Source organism: Mustela erminea, chromosome 14 (genome assembly GCF_009829155.1).
Source record: "Mustela erminea isolate mMusErm1 chromosome 14, mMusErm1.Pri, whole genome shotgun sequence".
In the NCBI taxonomy this organism is placed as follows: Eukaryota; Metazoa; Chordata; class Mammalia; order Carnivora; family Mustelidae; genus Mustela; species Mustela erminea.
This window is the reverse complement of record NC_045627.1, coordinates 12537157-12557400: the sequence shown is the minus strand read 5'-3', so window position 1 is coordinate 12557400 and position 20244 is coordinate 12537157. Positions and strand designations below refer to the sequence as shown.

Here is a 20244-nt window from a genome sequence, read left to right as displayed (position 1 = left end):
ACTGTCCGAAGCATTGTAGAATAAGCTGACACTCTAAATGTTACTTCAGTAGGTATAATAATACCTTTTTAGTCTCGCTCATGGATCTTTTTGATTCTGGAAGAAATCAGATCTTGAGTTGATAATAGCTCTTTCAGGAAAGTCAGGCAAGGAGAATCCTAAAAATAAGCAAAAACTTTTTTTTTCCTTTGTTGGGTGTGTTCACTTGAAATTCTGAGCCTAACCAGGAGAGCTGATGCCATAATAAGACAATCTGCTTTTGGCTATTGATTCTGCTGCACGTGAGCTAAAATATAAATGTAAATAACTCCCATCCCTAAATATCGTTGATTAGTGTCTTCATCTCCCATCCATCCTCCCCTTGGTATCTTATGACAAGGAGGTGAGCCTCTTGGGCTTCTCAAGAAAGGAGCTAGCACTAAAGACTCGAGGAAGGAGCTAGCACTACAGATACCCTTCATCTTTATCTATTGATGAGCGACTGAAAGTTGATTGTTTCTAGGGGTAGAAAATCCTACTAGCCGCACTGAAAGACAGAACCTTGGAGAAAATCTCCATTGTTCATGTACTTCTCGTTTTCTAGAGAACAAAAGCCCACGTCCACACATGCATCCCTTTAAGAGTTGTCCCCTGCCAAATGCAAATGACTTTTTGCTCTCACGATTCCTTTCCAGGCTGCTCTGAGTGCTACAGACATGGCCTTGGCCCTCAATCGATACCTTTGCACAGCCGTGCTGCCTCTGTTAACAAGATGTGCCCCCCTTTTTGCGGGCACAGAGCACCATGCTTCTCTCATTGACTCCTTACTTCACACTGTGTACAGACTCTCTAAGGGCTGCTCTCTCACCAAAGCTCAGCGGGATTCCATAGAAGTTTGTTTACTCTCTATTTGTGGGTAAGTGGGAGACACACTCCGTGTCAAGCTGCTGCTTGAAGAGAGAGAGAATGTATGATATGGCCCTTGACAAATGGTTAGGGATTTTGGAAGAAATTTCTGTACCGAAAAGCGAATTCATTTTAGGGAGTGCCCTGTACCCAGGGTTGGAATCAGAGCATCCTTGCTTTGGGTCAAGTGCAGGAGTCTTGCTCCAGCCCTCTCTAGGGTGTATGGCAGTTGGACGGAGTGCTGGATCCATGTTCTGGATGTTGGTAGGTAGAGGAACTATGTGAGGAGTCCCTGGCCACTTTCGTGTAAGAGTGGAAGATTCTCCCCTTTTGACGATGTGTGAGGATTTTAACTCCTTTTCCAGAAGGGAAAGGAAAAGAGAGACTTATGAAATATAACAGATGACACATTAAAGCATTACTTATTGTGGCGATCATGAAGGCTATTTCCTTCATCCTGGAAAACCACTTCCCATAGGTAGAAGTGTTCAAATATCTGACTCTGAAAGCCAGAACATAACCTTCTCCTGTTGGAGTTCTGACAGCTAAAGTGAAAATTTCTTAAGCCACTGGCTCGGTGATGGTTTCCCTCTAATTTCAAGAGCAGGTGAAGGTGTGTGGCCTAGCGGTGCTCTGGTGAAGAAATGTTTTCACTCACAGCGATGTATGTGGGTTCAGAAACCAGATGGGACTGACGGAGATGAAAAATTAGGGGTTATGTCTCTAACTCCCCTGGCCCTAAACTTCTGTAAAATGGGCCCCAAATAACTATCTCACAGAGTTTATCTCCTTATTAAATGAGGTGAACTATTCTGGCTGACCTGACACAATAGGGCTGTGTGAGTTTTCTTTCCCTTCCTCCTCCGGCCAAATTTCTGCCTCAGCTTTTTTTCCCTCCCTCCTGTTTTCAACACTCCTTCTTGTATTTGCTTCTAATTCAGTCATGGAAGACCCTTCCTGGCCAGTGGAGTGAGGGAAGAAGCAGTTACTATAATTACTGGGGCAAGGGTCTCAGGAAACAGTAGGGTCTGTGGTGGTGGGTTGTTGGGAAGTGAAGGGAGAAGAGGAAAATCTGTAGCAAATAGGGAGTGGACCTCAGATCTTCAGGATTGAGACAAATTGGAAATGTAACTTTATACAGTTGTGTAGCGGTGGGCTAATCTTTGGTTTGGGGGCACCTAAGTAACCCCTTGTGAAGAGAAGTGTAGGTACAGGTTCTTGGCTTACATAGTCTCATGAATTATTTCCTTAGTTTAGAGACATTTCCCTTCATTATTTTTTGTTTATTGGTTTTGTTTTGGGTTTTTTGTGTGTGTTTTTTTTTTTTACTTCCCTTCATTATTAAAATAAACTTTGTTCCACCAGCCAACTGAGACCTTCTATGATGCAGCACTTGCTCCGAAGATTAGTATTTGACGTCCCGTTATTAAATGAACATGCAAAGATGCCTCTTAAGGTGAGTAGGGGAAACGTCTGTAGTTACAGGATTACTGGGTCCTCTTGACTGTTCTCCCCTTCAACACACACCCCTCTTAGAAACACCATGCTTGATTTTCGATGCTGGAAAATTTCTTCCGGTTCTTGAAAGCGGGCATGTAAATTTGAGAGCTGTGCATATCACAATAAAAGAAGTCCTGAAAGATTATAGACGTTCTGAGACTGATTTCCTGTAGGTGAATGGAAATGGAAATCAATGGGGAAAATGAGCCACAAAGAAAACATGAGCCAAAGTATTCTTAAGGGTGGGAAACATGTAGTAGGTATGGCCTGAATTCAATATTAGCAGCCTCTGGGGATAAAGAGCAGGCTGTCTAAACACCCATTTTCTAAGTTGGTAATCACATGGCAGTTTCCAAATATTATGTCATAGTGTTCAAAGATAACCTCTCTGTCTATGCTGTTCACAGTTTGTCACTGAGTATAGAAGAATTAGACATTTTCTCTGTCCTTCATTATTCTGTTCATGAATGATCGAGTCTCATACTGTCTTACTGACCTGAGAATATTTTTCCCTCATCTAATATCACAATGCAGATTGAGGATTAAAATATTTGGTGTGTCCTAATACATCTAATAGCATGGTCTGGGGATGGAGGTCATAGAACATGTAATGACTGTTCTATGGGGAGCCTTTCTGCACAGGCATCTGGTAAACCTCATTTTCCTGATGGCCACCCAGTAACAGTGCTGGCAAAAAGAAGTTTGAGATAAAAAATGAGTCAATTTTTTGAGCTATTAACTCTCAGCACCCCTAGACATCTGGCAGATATGGTCTTTCTCCCTGAAAAATTCATTTTGGTTTAACAAATTCAGATTAATGAATGAGGCAGAATAAATGATATTCTTACTGAAAATCCCATTTTTACAGTTTTCATCCTCTGGAAGAGCTTTCTCATACAAAATTTTCTTCATACAGATGAGCTGGAAGGTACTTGAAAAAAGAGATAGTATTACTTTATGTGATAAATTCTTTCAGGTTGTAGGTATTTCCAAGCTAATCCAAACACACTCAATCTCACTGTTTCATCATTTGAGATTTCTAAATCATGTGTATGTGTGCACGTGTGTGTATGTGTGTGGTTTGTAATGGAGAGGAAGACCAATCTGGAAGTATTTCTCTAGTAAGAGATGTAGTTTGTTTTAATAACATCCGTCCTTTTCGATCTGTTTTCCTCCTTCGTGACAGAAAAGAGAGTCCAAAAATGTAGAGTTGATGCGTAGAGATCATTTTATTAATTCAAGTGGTCATGCATGTTTGTTAGTTTAAAGATCAAAAATGAATTGCTGAAGAACTACAAAATTAGAAGATTCTATCCTTGCCTTTAAACTTACAGTGTAGTCCGAAACAAACCAAACGCGCACAGACGAAAATGGAAGATGAACACAGACACTTGGCAAGATAATAAATTGCATAACCACCAAAGAAATATAGGTAAAATAAAATATAGGTAGATAGGGAAAGACATTACTGAAATGGAGAAGTTTGGCAAGTTTACTTAGAGGTGGAATTTCTGGAGCAAAGCTTAAAGTGTGGTGATTAAGGATTGGCAAAAAGGAAGCAGAAATGCCCAGAGGTAGATTTCCCTTTTAATGTACATTTCAGCTGCTGCGTCATAGAGATACTCTCTTGAGACTCTGGGTCATCCTGACATCAGTCCTTTCATTAAGCACACGTGCTTATCCAAAGGATCGTGATTCACAAAACCAAGCAAATGATAGCCACAAGTATAGGACCCAGGGATACAACCCTACCAGCCTCATAAAGAATGCTGTCCAAGATGCACGTAGGAGTTACATCAGGCATTGGGTCTTCATACGGTGCTCAGTGTTAAATTTTAAACAGGCATCATATATAAGGTAATAAATAGTGTTCTCCAGAAGAATTTTCACAGGAGATTGAGCAGTTTTGTTTCAGTTGACCTTATTACGTGGCATCTGAATGTCAAATGGAAATGGGAAAAATGTAAAAGGTATCTTTCACTCATTGCATTTATAATTGTTTTCTCACCTAGCTGCTGACAAATCATTATGAAAGATGCTGGAAGTATTACTGTTTGCCTGGAGGGTGGGGGAACTTTGGAGCTGCCTCTGAAGAAGAGCTTCATTTATCAAGAAAGCTGTTTTGGGGCATCTTTGACGCCCTGTCTCAAAAGGTGATTTAAGATTTTATGGATTTTGTGTGATGCAGTCATTTATAAAAGCTATAAATATTCCTAGTGAAATATTATCTTATTAAAACTTAGTCTTTTCTTTTTTTTTCAATGTCTAACAAATGTTGAGAATGCCATTTATATTTGATTTTAGTAATCATTATGGTAACCTGTGCCATTTACATTTGATTTTAGTAATCGTTACGGTAACCTGTTCCTTGTGATCATAACACTTTCCGAACTTAAAATGGCTAAGCATTTCGGGAAATTACGCACATAATTTGGTTAAGTTTCTCGTGCGTTTCCACTTACCTGGACTCAACCCCTCCCTGGTCACCGGATCTTAAAACCATGAAGAAATCTGATCATATATAAACAAACGCAATCTCATGGAATTGTAATATTCCAGTGGCCTTAGTGGCTTTTTCTGCTTTGCTGCTATGGAGATTTAAGTCACTCTGTGTTGCTTTCTAAATGTGATATCCTGGGACTCCTGAGTGGCTCAGTTGGTTAAGCAGCTGCCTTCGGCTCAGGTCATGATCCCAGCGTCCTGGGATCGAGTCCCACATCGGGCTCCTTGCTCAGCAGGGAGCCTGCTTCTCCCTCTGCCTCTGCCTGCCATTCTGCCTGTGCTCGCTCTCTCCCCCTCTCTCTCTGATAAATAAATAAAATCTTTAAAAAAAAAAATAAAATAAAATAAATGTGATATCCTATAATAGTTGGCAGATTTATAAGGAATAGTTGATGTATTTTCACAAGGCTGGGGTGGGGATTGTTCTTCAGGGAAAATCAGAAGAGTCTGCTTTGTATGCTTCTGCTTAAATTGTTAATCCCAATCAGTTTGAATTCCTGGATACACAATATTAGACAAGTGAAGCAAGATACCCAGAAGTTTGCTAAGTCCTAGAGTGAAGTTCACCCGTGATTACCGTTGGAAGCTACGTCTTGATTTTTTTTTTTTTAAGATTTTATGTATTTATTTGACAGAGAGAAATCACAAGTAGATGGAGAGGCAGGCAGAGAGAGAGAGGGAAGCAGGCTCCCTGCTGAGCAGAGAGCCCGACGCGGGACTCGATCCCAGGACCCTGAGATCATAACCTGAGCCGAAGGCAGCGGCTTAACCCACTGAGCCACCCAGGCGCCCCTGTCTTGGTATTTTATGTCACTGAATTGCCTTTGGGAACTGAGAGTCCTTTTTAAAATAATACCTAGAAGGCAGTTTTAGAAGGACTCAGATCATTAATTTAAAACTGAACATTCAAAGTGAGGTAATTTTTAAATAATTTTTTATTTAAAAAATCGGAAATATAAATTTAATCAGTTATGTAATTAATGTGCAAATAATACTCCCCAGAAATTTTGTTTGTGCATACTCCCAATAGAATCTCTTTCTCAGTTTAGCATTTTATTTTTTAGACCTTCGTAATATGATACAGATTGGTTAAAATTTTTTACTCTCCGGAATGTCCCTTTATGTAGTCTTTATAATTACGCAATTGACTGAAATTATGTTTATGTCATCAAGACATGTTATACATTTAGAACATTCAGATTGATTTCATAAAGTATTGGAGAACCACTCTTGGAGAAGCCAAGATTTTCTTCTTAAATGATAATGGCAGTCTGTCTGACATCAGCCTCTCTCCTGTTTGTTGGGATTTCAGGCTGTATTTCCCATTTGCTAGAGGAAGAATTCTATAAGGGAGTTAAGTTAGCCTAGGGTCATTCTGATTTTCGCTTAAAATATCTTGCCAGGGACGCCTGGGTTGCTTAGTGGGTTAAGCCTCTGCCTTCAGCTCAGGTCATGACCTCAAGGTCCTAGGATCGGGCCCCCCATTGGGCTCTCTGCTCAGCAGGGAGCCTGCTTCCCCCCTCTCTCTGCCTGCCTCTCTGCCTACTTGTCATCTCTATCAAATAAATAAATAAAATCTTTTAAAAAAATAAAATAAAATATCTTGCCAGCCACAGCAACTATTTTGACAACTTGTGCTCAATAGTAATACAGAATTTTTTGTGTTCTTTGTTTGTTCTGTTTTGTCTTGTCTTTTGTGTGTGTGTGTGTGTTTTGTTTTTGTTTGTCGGTTTGTTTTGATCCTCTGTTTCTTCCCAGAAATATGAACAAGAACTTTTCAAACTGGCACTACCTTGCCTGAGTGCAGTTGCGGGAGCTTTGCCCCCAGACTACATGGAGTCAAATTATGTCAGTATGATGGAAAAACAGTCATCAATGGATTCTGAAGGGAACTTTAACCCACAACCTGTTGATACCTCAAAGTATGGACTCTTTCTATTGCAGCAGATTTTTATTGTAAATGATGTGTGAAGTCTGAAATTGAATAAGGTACTAAAGTGAACTTTCTCTAATCCATGCCCCCTTTGAATTGGTATCCTTTTGATAGGGGTCCCTTTACTTGGCGAAATGATAGTTGTAATAATAATGATTACCCAAATATCAGAAGTAGACAAGATGTATCTTGTAGGAGACTCATCAGAACCCAGGTTCTCTGTATATAACCACATGGTAATACCTACAGTGATGAGAATCAAGAAAGCCCATTGGCTCTATCTTGAGTTGAAAATTGACCCTAAATGTTTATTAATAATTGCAGTCAACCTCTATCTATCATCTCTGACTGGGGGTGATACCAGCATGCAGGACCAAGCTGTTCCTGTGAGCTGTGGGACGTCACTCCACCATCACTACATCTCAGCAGAGCCCAGGGGCAGAAGCTGATGTTCAACATCATAAAGCAAAGTATGGGATTCCAGGGAATATCAAATGAGAATATTGGTGGAAAATTGAGCATGCAGTTAGACTGTAGTGCAATACCCTTAGCCACAGATAAAATGTTACTTAACATTATCGACATTCTTACTTGTACTTAGTTGCGTAAATCATTTCGCAAGTGGGATTCTCAGGTGTCTGGGAGTCTCAGCATTTCTGTTGTTACTGTCTTTGAGTAGGACCATGGTTTCCCATTGGGGAGGAAAGCTGACTCTTCATGCTACATTATCTTATCGATAGCATGGTGACCCTGAACCATCAGTGGTTAGCAAGGTAGTCACTTGGTAGCTACGTCCACAGCATCTGAATTTGCTTGGGAGTTCAACTTTTAGGCTTCTGGGCAGCCCCCAGCTGGTTTAGCTTCCATTACAGATCAAAATTTCAACCCGAGTGGTATGCCATTAGTTGGATAATGCCTTACATTTGCATGTTTGGTATTTGATGACAGTCCTGTGAGAAAAGACTCTGCCCCCCCAGTATTTGGCTTATGTGATTGATCCTTTGTATCTCTTCGATGTAAGTAAATCAGACTATCACATGTTCAGTTCCTACATGGGTAAGTTTGTGGTTTGCTAACATACAGTATAATCCAGGATTTTAAAATAACATCAGAGCATGTCATGGTCTTGGTGTTGATTAATTAACTCTAATTAATTAACAACCATCGGGCATGTGTATTCATTTGCCTAGGCTTGTCCCTTTGGGGAATTCTTACCAGATTAGGTTTACTTACTGATATCAATCATTTCTACATCTTTGTGATTTTTATATATTATTTCTTAAATATGTCTGTGTCCTGTAGTTCAATTACTGACTGATAACGTTGTTAAGAAAGAATAATAAACCGTATCATTATGCTAGGCTTTTTTTTTTTAGAATTCAGTTCTCAGTGGTAATTGTGTTAGTAAGTTAATTGTGTGAATGAATGGAATTATATGTATATAATTTTCCATTTGTCAATATATTTAATATTCCAAAGTCCCATATTTACCATCAGACTTGGTTATCACCTACATGCACTCAACATCTGTTCAAGAGATCAAATATGAATTAGATATGAAAGGAATCAAAAATAAGTGCTATCACAAAGCATGAATAGCTTTTCGCGATAGTCCGTTTTAACAACAGTTTGAATGTTATATGTAGACCATGAAATGGAAAATCATTAACATATCACTAGATGTATGACTTCATTTAGACTTTTAGTACATTTAAAAAAATGTAACCAGATTTCAGCCATCTTTTACCCACTTACAGTTGTTGTAGATGAGGCTTAAGTCAAAAAGGGAGAATAGCATCAGAGAATGAATGTGGAAGAGAAGTATGTCTTTAAGCTCATTAAGGCTAACCATATCTTGATTCAGGTTTAAAATTTTTTTTGGTATAATCTATTGTCCTTATCTTTGAATATATTTTAATTATTTTCATTTATATTATATATAATTTTTATCATATATAACTTATGTTGAGCCATAATGTATGAATTCATTTAAGATGAGCAGAGAGAACATTACAGCTTGAGTTTAACTTTGTTCCTACACTATGGAAAAGTAATACCTTGTTAAGATGATTTTTTAAGAGTTGTGCATCCAGTGGGATTATGCAGTCATAAGTTGTGAGTAAATTATTGGTATGGTTTCCTGTAAATCCTATAAAAAAAATCAAGTTCTCTTTTCTTTGTTTTTCTCATAGTATTACAATCCCCGAGAAGCTGGAATACTTCATTAACAAGTATGCAGAACATTCTCATGACAGATGGTCAATGGACAAGGTAAAAGTCAGAGTATCACATTCGAACTCAGGACTGAGTATACCCAATGATGGGTCACCGTTCAGATATTTCTGACGGGGATCGCTTCCCACTTTAAAGTGAAAGCTGTGTCTAGATTGGGAAAGAACATTTAATTATGATTTGCTGATGCAGTATTTAGTTCTGCCATTAACCTGTGTGTAATACACCTATGAATAAGGATATTTGTTCATAAGGGGGTGCCTGGGTGGCTCAGTTAGTTGAGCAACAGACTCTTGGTTTCAGCTCCCATTAGGATCTCAGGGTCGTGGGTTCAAGCCCTGAGTCTGGCTCTGTGCTCTGATAGGAGTCTGCTTGAGGATTCTGTCCCTCCCCCCACTCTCCAATAATTAAATAAAATCTTTAAAAAACAAAAAGAATTTTTTCATAAGACACAGTTTTAGGAATTAAAGTTTTGTGAAGTCATAAATCTAGTTTCTAAACACATATTGTTTGTGGGAGTACAAAGTAATCCTAAGTACAAATAATAATCACGACAGATGGATTTATGGAGAAATATATTCAGACTCGTCTGAAGTTCAAACATTAATGAAACCATTTTTTTATAAGATTTTATTTATTTATTTGACAGAGAGAGATCACAAGTAGGTAGAGAAGCAGGCAGAAAGAGAGGAGGAAGCAGGCTCCCAGCTGAGCAGAGAGCCCGATGTGGGGCTCAATCCCAGGACCCTGGGATCATGACCTGAGCTGAAGGCAGAGGCTTAACCCACTGAGCCACCCAGGCACCCCTTAATGAAACCATTTAAACTATTATCAGAAAAGGTGACTCTGGCTCAGAAATCTTTTTGAAGAAACTTTATATATAATTTTATGTTAGCTAAAACCTTGAAAATTATTAATTGAAATCAAGAGATTTTTTACACCTTCTACTCCTCTGTTGTGTGTCTTACTACTGAGGAGATCTGCAGGTCACTAAGAATAAATTACATAGCCAGAAGACATCTCTGTTTTGTCCAAAAAAAAAAAAATTGGTGCAAGCAAATGAGCTAAGTACCACATGTCGCACCACCATGAAATTCTCTCAAAGCTTGTGGCCGAGTGTTCACACTGTGGTGAGCCTGGTTACATTTGAGAGATGATGGCTGTGAATTTTTGTCGGAGAAATTTAGCTGAGGACCCAGGAATCTGAGATAAGCATGTGCTGCTGGCGGAGTGAAGGTCAAACAGGACGGGTTCTGCAGCATTTGTGTGTTTAGGGCAGCTCCGTATTACCAGCTAGATGTCTATCAATTTCATGTCTTGCCTCAGCCAGTCGGTCTTCTCCTGAGAAACCCTCTTTCTGGTTTGATAAATTTGTGAATCTTTGTTCAGTAGGTTTACTTCTGAGGTGAGTCAGTAGGAGTTAAGTTCTGTTTTCCATAAAGACCTTGTTGGGTCCTGAGGGGGTGGTGATGGAGAGGAAGTGTCCGGGAGGCTGTCCTGAGGGATTCCAGTTCGGTTCCTCGGAGTCCGTAGGTGGGCAGGAGAGGAGCTAGGGAAGCGGAGATGGATACAGAATACATATGTGAGCAAAATAATGTGGAACAAATGTGTTAAGAGATTGCTGAGTACTGAGGCGGACAAACAGGTAGCATTATTCAGAACGACTTCTCCATAAAGCAGAATCATCCAGTTTTCCTCTAAAAATGAGCATTTCGAAAAAGCATTTAAAAAATAATGAAAAGAACATTTTAAATGGAGGTTCCCACAATGTGGCAGAATCACTATCGTGGGGGCCAGGCACCCCCTAGACTGCCTGTGGGGGGAATGCTTATGACCCAGTCAGACCTGGGTCTGTTTAAGGAAGACTGGGTATGTTGGATCTCTGGGTGACCAGAATTACTCTCAGTGATTACTCAAAAATAATACTGGTCAGGGTGGAACTCTTTATATTAACTTATGCTGGGTGGGATTCAGAGCCTAATGTCTTGGTTTATTTAGATTTATTTTACCAAATGTATTTAAACACATGCACACCTACACTCTCCCCAACTAATCCATGTAAAATAATTTTGATGATTTTTTAAGTTGGCAAATGGATGGATTTATGGAGAAATATATTCAGACTCGTCTAAAGTTCAACCATTAATGAAGCCATATAAACTATTATCCGAAAAGGTGAGGGCTTTTTTTTTTTTTTTGTGGTTATATAGTTACAATTTATTTTGAAATTTTTATTATGTAATTTCTTATTAAATGTCTTATTGTATACACTTTAAAAAAAAACCCTTTATTTAAAGGTCCCATTTTTTATCTTTTGTCTCTTGTCTTCTCTATTCTCATTTTCTGTCAGTATTTAACTGTATTTTCTATCAGTATTTAATTCTATCAGTATATTAATCTCCTTAGCATTTTTCAGTCCTTTTTAAATTTTTATCCTTACCCCATATTTTTAAGGACTCTGGAAAATACTCTTATCATGCTTAGGAGTATCTTGATGAGGGATAATGAAGTAATCTACGATGATTATTATTTATACGTTTTCATGTATTTTTCTACTGTGGGGACACAGTCAGTATCTTGACAAATGCAGAACTTTGTAGCTTGGTGCTTATGGAGGGAGAGTTAGTCTTATCTGTTTATTCAGGTGTTTATTCAGAAAAGCCTTGACATATATAGCATATAATCTGGCACTGCTTCTCCTTTTTAGTTTCTATACAAAGTATCAGAAGCAGGGAAACTAAAGGAAATTAACCTCCATGCAGTTTTAAGCTGATATCCCTCTTAGGGGTCTTGGTCAAAGTAAATTTCTACTCACACTCTGCTTTTCTGAAATTTTATTTTACCTTTTCTTTTTTAAATAAACAATGTCCATCTTTTTTTAATTTTTTTCTTTTTAAGGAGAGGCAGGCTATTTCAGATTTTTTTTTATTTTCATTCAGATTCATCATGCCCACACCCTTTATTCCCCTCTTTGTTTTTGTCGCTAGGAAAAAGAAATTTATCGCTGGCCGATCAAAGAGTCTTTAAAAACCATGCTGGCGTGGGGTTGGAGGATTGAGAGAACGAGGGAGGGAGACAGCATGGCCCTCTACAATCGGACGCGTCGCATTTCTCAGACAAGTCAGGTAAGAACCGCACTGGCGAATCCACTGCTCATGTCTAATTCTGTTTTTTATCAGTTTTAAGATAGACATTTGCTGGGGCACTTGGGTGGCTCGGTGGGTTAAAGCCTCTGCCTTTGGCTCAGGTCATGATCTCAGGGTCCTGGAATTGAGCCCCACATGGGGCTCTCTGCTCAGCAGGGAGCCTGCACACCCCAACCCCTGCTTCTGCCTGCCTCTCGGTCTACTTGTGATTTGTCTGTCAAATAAATAAAATCTTGTTAAAAAAAAAAAAAAAAAGGTAGACCTGTGCTACAGTATCTGTGAGATTAGGAATCATTTTATCATCGTGGAGCCGATGAAGTAGGGCTTGGTGCTGCAGGGAATATACTAAGACAAGGAAGACTGTCCATGCCCACAGATGTTTCCTGTATAGCAAATTTAGAGAGTGACAAACATTTTGGAAATACAGTTCTGACAGCAGAATGGGGAATGAATCAGAGAAGGGGGAGACTGAAGACAGAAAGGCCGATTCCTTGGGAAGGGTATTGTAGACATGCCACGAAACAGAACAGAAGTGTCAAATGTCTGAATGAGAGCAAAGATAGTGGGAATGAAGGGAAATGGATATATCCTGGCGATATTTTTGAAGTAGAAGAGACAGAATTCTGTGACTGTCTGATAGAGGATTGTGGATGAGGAGGAGTACTCGAGGTGATCGCCGTGGATCCAGACTGGCCTGTCAGGAGGGTAGTTAATTTGAGTAAGGTAGGGAACACAGCAGCACTTGGAGATGACAAGGACAGAACAATAATTTGATTATAGATGTTGTGTTAGGCGGAATATGGTTTCCAAAGATGATCCCCAGTTGCTGGAATCTGAAAATACTGCTTTACTTGGGCTTTGCCAGTATGATCAAAGTTAAAGACCTTGAGATGGGTGAGGGGTGGGGGATACGGCACCTGGGGGGCTCTTTTGTCAAACGCCTGCCTTCAGCTCAGGTCATTGTCCCAGGATCCTGGGATTGAGCCCTGTGTTGGGCCCCCTGCTCAGTAGGAAGGCTGCTTTTCCCTCTCCCTCTGCCCTCACTGCCACCCACATCTCAAATAAATAAATCTTTAAAAAAAAAAAAAAAAAAAGCATAGGGCAGTATGAGAAGTCTTACAGTTGACGACAAGGTATTTTTCGTTTTAAAAATGCCAAAATTCAGAAATTACCAAAATTCAGAAATTAAGTTTCCTTGTTATTGGGGATACCTTGGTTAATCATTGACCATGTATGAAGTACTTTTAAAATTAAAGAGTTGGCTGTATTTTGTCTTAACCTTTGGCCCACTGAAACATTTGTAAGTATTGCCTTCTTTGATTAATTACTGTTTGCATGAGGAAAAATAAATTTTATGCAACTAATTTGAATCTGTAAGAAACCGAAGAATACAGGGGATCCTTTGACGAAGGTAATGCTTCAGAATATTGGATTCTTTGCACAATTTGTGGAATTCTGATCATTAGCTTTTGGGACTGGCAGTCCCTGAGATGTTGGGATATATTATTCAGTCATCAATTGAAACGATCAGACACCCAAACATCATTTAATTTGCTAGATACGTTTGTGAGCTAAGTTTGCTCAGATACTTGCCGGTTTCATCTGATGCAACGTGACGTGTAGAAGTTTATTTGTCCTGTATTTCTGACATTTGTCTTAAGTCTCCACTGGGCTTTTTAATTAGGCTCCATTTTTGGTCAATCATCTAGGTTTCTGTGGATGCTGCACACGGGTATAGTCCCCGAGCCATTGATATGAGCAACGTCACACTATCCCGAGACCTGCACGTAAGTGTTACGGACTTTTAAAAGAATCATTTTTAAAAAGCAGACTGTGACGCTTTCCTGCCTGTATTTTCCACATGAATTATTTGAATGTGGTGATCATATAAAGGGTCTGTGAAATTGAAAATTATGGACCTTAATTGCTTTTAAAGTTGATATAACTTTTTCTAGGATGTTTCTTCTAGATAACATATTTTCCTTAAAGATAATGGCTATTTAAAAAAATCCCACTATAATGAAGTAGTGTGTGAGAAGAGAATAAATCAGGAATTAGTTATGCTCTGCTTAAGGGTAACCTCAGTTAAAGAATATGTATTCTAAGTCGTTTATCCAAGGAAACTGGGGGCGTTCTGCCTGCTCGGTCCATAGTTGTATCTGTTCTCCTTGGTCGCTAAGGAGCATACTTTGAAATGGTTGATTTGAGTAAAAGAAAATGTGTTGTCTTGTATTAGAAGTCAACAGGTCCATATGATGATCAAACAACAGTATTGGCGTCATTAGTATTGATCCAAGAGAAATAAATACATAAAGAGAACCCCTATGTAGTAGGTCATATTAATTATGTTAAATGGTTTGGCTTGCCCTCTGTTTTTGCTCCGGTATGGATGGAGATCTTAAAATGAGATAGTGAACTTGAAAATCAAAAGGAGATGAGAGAATGTTGGAGGCAATCTTATCTTTTGATAAGATTGAGATAAGATTTTAGATAAGGTAAGATTTTGATAAGCAAAAGGCCACAGCCGAGGGAGCCTCTGTGGCTCCGTAGTCAGTTAACGTGTCTGACTTTTGAATTTAGCTCAGGTCACGGTCTCATAGTTGTGAGATCGAGCCCTGTGTTGGTCTCCCCACTCAAGTGGGAGTCTGCTTGAGATTCCTTTCCTATGCCCCTCCCCCTGTGCACACACATTCTCTCTCTCTCACTCTCTCAAATAAATTAAAAAAAAAAAAAAAGTCCACAGAAAGGTTAATGTGGTTTGTCTAAGGTCTCTGATCTCTCCCCAAGTTTGGGACAGATGTGGAATCTAGAATGTCCCTCTAGGTTCTTTGCATTCCCTGTTTAATAAAGTTTAGATGGTCTTTTAAAGCTTTGGAGATTACAGTAAGAACATGCAAATATATAGATTTTTTTTGTTAGAGTTCGCAGCTAATTTGAAATTTCATTATTTGATTAATAAAACCTGTGTCCTTGAATATTACAAATAACAAGAATCAGTCCCATCAGATCACCTCTGATGTTTACTGCTGCATGATTTCAAAGGCTGGAATTATTTGGGATTCAGATTCCAAGTAGGAGTTGTATTCAGGGTGCCTGGGTGGCTCAGTCCTTAAGGGTCTGCTTTTGGCTCAGGTCATGATCCCAGGGTTCTGGGATCGAGCCCCGCATGGGGCTCCCTGCTTCTCCCTTTCCCACTCCCCCTGCTTGTATTCCTTCTCTTTCTGTCTCTCTGTCAAATAAATAAATAAAATCTTTTTAAAAAAATCTTTAAAAAAAAGAGTTGTGCTCAATGATCTTTTAAAGGTATTTTAGCACTGACACACTATGATTTATTAAAGTATGTTATAATATTACCTATTGGCAAGCAAATTTCTCTATTTCTACTCCTTAAACTGTAACTTATTTGCTAAATATTTTGTTCACTTAAGGCTATGGCAGAAATGATGGCTGAAAACTACCACAATATATGGGCCAAGAAAAAGAAAATGGAGCTGGAATCCAAAGGTAATATTTTCTAAAAATCCTGATTAAAAACGAATCAGAGGGCGACTATGTGCGTCTCTGAATTGGATGGAACAGTCTTTTTAGAATGAGAACTTATTATCCATTTGTTTTCTTAGAATAGTTCAAACACGCCTGTAACAGTTTTGGGTGGAAATTCCGTAATTACCTAACTGCGAGTGCACCTTTCTTCATGTCTCAGAATTCCGATGGCTCTTTCAGGCCCGTGTTAGCTTGCAGATACCGGTTCTCATTCTAACATTCGAGGTATTCTGTGCATTTCTTAGACCTCGCTTCCTGACTTCTATCCCCGACTCAGATGTTTTTCTCACGTGGTGCCTTCCCGCTTCCAGTCACCGCTCTGGTGGGCCCAGCACAGTCACGCTCTTGTCCCTTACATGCTTTTGCTTTCCTTTTCTGCTGTTTTTCTTAAATACTAAAGTGACTAAATAGTCTTAATCATTTTCTCACGTCTTTTCTTAATTTATTTGCAGAAATAATTTCTTCAATTTAGTGTATCCTACACTGATGATCTCTCTCATCGTTATTTATTCTGTATTGGTCTGTGAACGTGTGTGTGTGTGTGCACGTGCACACCTCTCACTACTTCCTACATGGATTTCTTTCCCTCACAGAGAATGTAACTGTCTCCAGGCCAGGACCACAAATTCTGTTACCTTTGTCATATTTACTGTACAGTTCTAGGCATCAAGAAATTCTGTCTCTTACTTATTGGCATAAATAAAAATATATGGGAGAGAGTTTTAAAGGGCAGGGTATTTCAGGGCTAAAACTAGGTGATGTTGCAGGTTGGGACCAGGCATCAAACAGTAGAGAACAGAGTAGCACAAATTAGAATCAGTCATGGAAATGAACAGAGAGGATTCCTTACACCACAATTGCCTGTTGCAAAATTCGACTCAAGGCTGGGCCTGTTTTTCTAGAAGCCTTCCATGAATTTTTGTTAAATGAATGGCCAGACGTTTGGTTGGCTGACAGATGGATGGATGGACAGCTGATTCACAGCGGCATAGAGTTTTGCTTAGTGGGATTCTTGAAGAGACATCATCCAAGTGACTAGTCAACAAAATTCCTATTTTTCATGCGGGCAGATGACATGAAAAAAATATGTTCTCTTTTTTTCCCAAGTAGCTTTCAATCACTACGGCTTCATCAGTTTCTGAGGCAGCTCTTAGGGATCCCACAGTCAGTGGAGTTTTGAAAGCGTCCACCTGGAAGCGAGACACCCAGATCGCAGCGGGCAGCTGGCACTGGTCCAGATTCAGACTGCATGGCTGGGAGACAGGCCTGGGTGCGCCAGGCTACGGGGCAGGGTGGTGATACGAGTCCGCAGAACCTTTAATCATTCTTCTTACTCCTCGTAATCCTCCCCCTTTGAAGGAGAAAGTGAGTGGTTGAGGACCAAAACAGCAGACCAGGAGAAAAGGTGTTAGAATATAAGGCGCTGGGTCTTGGCTTTAAGTTGTTAAGAATAACAAAGGTGAGAGATGAGTCTTGAGGAGGAAGATAAGCTGATGCTGTGAACAGCTTTAGGAAAGAAATGACGTGAGTCTTTTCTCAAATTTGTTCCCTCCTCTGGGGACATTGACCCCAACCTGTATCCTGACCGTGCTGCTTCTCTTCTGAGATCTGGGTTGGCACAGAGGAGGTGCCTGTCTAGGTCCCTATGTCTTAGTGCCTGTGGGGGGTGTGTGGGGGGTGGGGGGCGGGAGGAAAGGGAGGAGGGGGAGGACGGAGGAAAGAACTGGCGAGCACAGGAAGTCAGGAACAAGGAGGCAGCTAGAAACTGAAGGTCATTTACGATCTGTCATACACCTAGACACCTAAAAAAAATCCACTCAGAAGCTGCGCACTCTAGTTTCCAAGCCATCCTGGGCTTTTTATTTTCTCTCCTACCCTCTCCATCTCCCTCCTTGAGTATCTGGTGTAGGTATCTGACCCCCAAATCATTGTGGTTGCCAAATTAATATAATTTTCTGGGAATAAAGGACTAAGTGAATTAGTGGAGTTCAAAATAGGAGATGATTGCAGGATGATCAAATTAGATGCTTGATTTATACATTTTTTCCGTAAAACATCCCATTATATTTTTGATTACAGTAGAAGTCAAATCTGTTCTCAGTGTGCTTAATAACATATTCTGTATCCTTCTTACTGTTCACCGAATGCTGGTTTCTGTTGTTTTCTGACAATTGCATTATAGTTAATACTGTTCCTACCAAACTATAAAATGAATGACAGATCCTTAATGTATGTAGTGTTCCTTATTTAGCTGAGGCCTGTCCCTTTGCATTTATGATTGTATACTGCCATCTAGTGGTGAGAAGGCTCAGCGCGTGATTCCCTGGCAGGTTCTCTGCGTTTTTGATGGCTTCTTTCATGTGTCGGGCAGATTCATTGTTTATGATTGTTTAAGTGGCTTCTGGCCACATCATATTGGACGCTGATCTAATAGGCTTCACGTTGTCCTCACAATTCAAGTCAAATATTTAAGTATTTTTTTCTGGAATTCCCATTAGCAGCTTGGTTTCGGGAAATTTCAGCATCCCATTGAAAATACATTCCCTTATGTGTTTTATAAATGTTATATCTGGGGCACACCACTCATCAGATCTTTGTATCTGGAATTACCCTGCGATTTCTGAAACGTTCATAAACCTTACAAAGACTTTTACAAAATCTGTAATTTTATAGAGACATTTTTCATTATTAATTCTTAAAAATTTTCAATATTTTCTCTTTTGTATTTTTCACTAAAATAGGTAAACTAGAAACATAGATGCTTGTCAGAACTTTTAATTAGTCAAGTATGTATGCTGCTCTTGGGAGGTATTTAAGAGAGATTAGCTTTAAAATTAGCAGATAAGTATAGGTTTTGTGTGGAATGTGCGACTTTAAAGTACTGCTTGTTCGGGGAGGTGTACTAAAAATTCCATATTTAATACATTTTTTTTTTTCTGTTCTGTCTCTCAGGGGTGGGAAGTGAAGCCTATCCCTTGAAACATGCCTTGTAATTTCACTAGCTCGCGCTGTGTGTGCTTTGGTGGGTTTACACACTCCACATCCAGAGTTCATTTGGATGGAGAGGGGAATGTGGCTGCTTCTCCCTTCCCCTGTGATTGCACATGTCATCGACACGTGATATCACAAATGTCTCGTGTCCATATTTTAATTGCCTCTTAGAAGGCATATGTGCAGCCCTTTTTTGAGTGGATTTCCTAAATTAATCAGAGCATTAAAGGCACTGGAAAGGCAAGAGCCTTATACAACCTGTGAAATGCCAACAGAGTATTACCCCCACCTTAAAAGACCACCAGAGACGTGAGTCAAAGCCAATCAGCAAGGGTTGTTTATTGCAGGTTCAAACCTGGACCTCTGTGCCGCTCGTTGCCGATAACGCCGAGAGGTCCAGAGCTGGGTTGGTGCAGGGTTTTTATAGACAGGTACAAACAAGTTTCGGGTGGGGCTGAGCTGATTGACAGTTTGAACAGGCATACTTGGCGTCAGTGAATTGGGTCAGGGGGCCCCGCGTGAAAGCAGACAAAGCAATCTTATAGAAGCAGAACTGGTCGGTTAGCCCACGCATGCGAAAAAAGCACTACCAGGATATTGAAGGCCTGGTTACTATCAAGTAAAGACAATTGGGAGTCTCCTGGTGGAATGTTACATTCCTGCTATCAAGCATCCTTGTTAATGAGATTTAGGTTTAGAAGAAATTTAACTTTACTTTTCCTTCTACCTCTGCCTCCTTCAGTTTTTCATGGAGGGGAGGGTGACATTAGGGCTATTGATAAGGTTTAACTTCTTTGTTGTAAATCTCAAGGACATTTGCAAACCAAGGGAGACTCCTACCTTGCAGGACTGTGATCTCTGCAAGTTAACTATTTATCGTTTTATGGCCGTCAGGGGTGCCTGAGGAATGCTACACATATGGAGGGGAGCGGGTGAAGGGGGGTGCAAGGCGCCAGCTTTTGCTTTGTCCTCAGCCAGCCTCCTGCTCCTTCACCTGTATATACTCCGTGTCTAATAGGAAGATACCAGAAGTCCTGTACCCTGGTCCTATCACGTTTTGGAGTATTTTCTAATTGCAATGCTATGTTTTTGTCTGGGCATGCTCTCAGGAGGTGGAAACCATCCCCTGCTGGTACCCTATGATACACTGACAGCCAAAGAGAAGGCCAAGGATAGGGAAAAAGCACAGGACATCCTCAAGTTCTTGCAGATCAATGGCTACGCCGTATCCAGGTAAAAGCATACTACCATTACGTGTTCTTGTTACAAAGACTGAGTTTTTAACTGTCCCCATCAGATTTAATGCTGAAAATGATTCTGTGATCCATTTGAACCTTACAGCTACTATTTAGTATCTCCAAAATAAACACATCAGAAACATTAATGCCCTTGGCTCTTGGCCACATGATTGGTTCCTTTCACGGCTTAGGTGAAATCCCATCCATCTTTTAGGCACAAATTTTCAACAAAAATGACCCTCTGTTTCTCTAAAGGTGACTTTTTTGGCATAAT

General features: G+C 39.8%; 1 protein-coding gene across 7 annotated transcripts in view; it reads left to right on the top strand.

Annotated features, from left to right (window-relative positions):
• Positions 1–20244, top strand: part of RYR2 (ryanodine receptor 2) — a 756727-nt gene that overhangs the window by 570498 nt on the left and 165985 nt on the right. For all 7 annotated transcript variants that reach the window (XM_032312097.1, XM_032312094.1, XM_032312091.1 and 4 more), the window contains 10 exons: positions 675–895; positions 2251–2341; positions 4398–4538; positions 6646–6809; positions 9013–9091; positions 11138–11227; positions 12040–12177; positions 13908–13985; positions 15627–15702; positions 19842–19965. In XM_032312097.1, the coding sequence (XP_032167988.1) occupies positions 675–895; positions 2251–2341; positions 4398–4538; positions 6646–6809; positions 9013–9091; positions 11138–11227; positions 12040–12177; positions 13908–13985; positions 15627–15702; positions 19842–19965 (1202 nt within the window). The remainder of the gene's footprint in view (positions 1–674; positions 896–2250; positions 2342–4397; positions 4539–6645; positions 6810–9012; positions 9092–11137; positions 11228–12039; positions 12178–13907; positions 13986–15626; positions 15703–19841; positions 19966–20244) is intronic.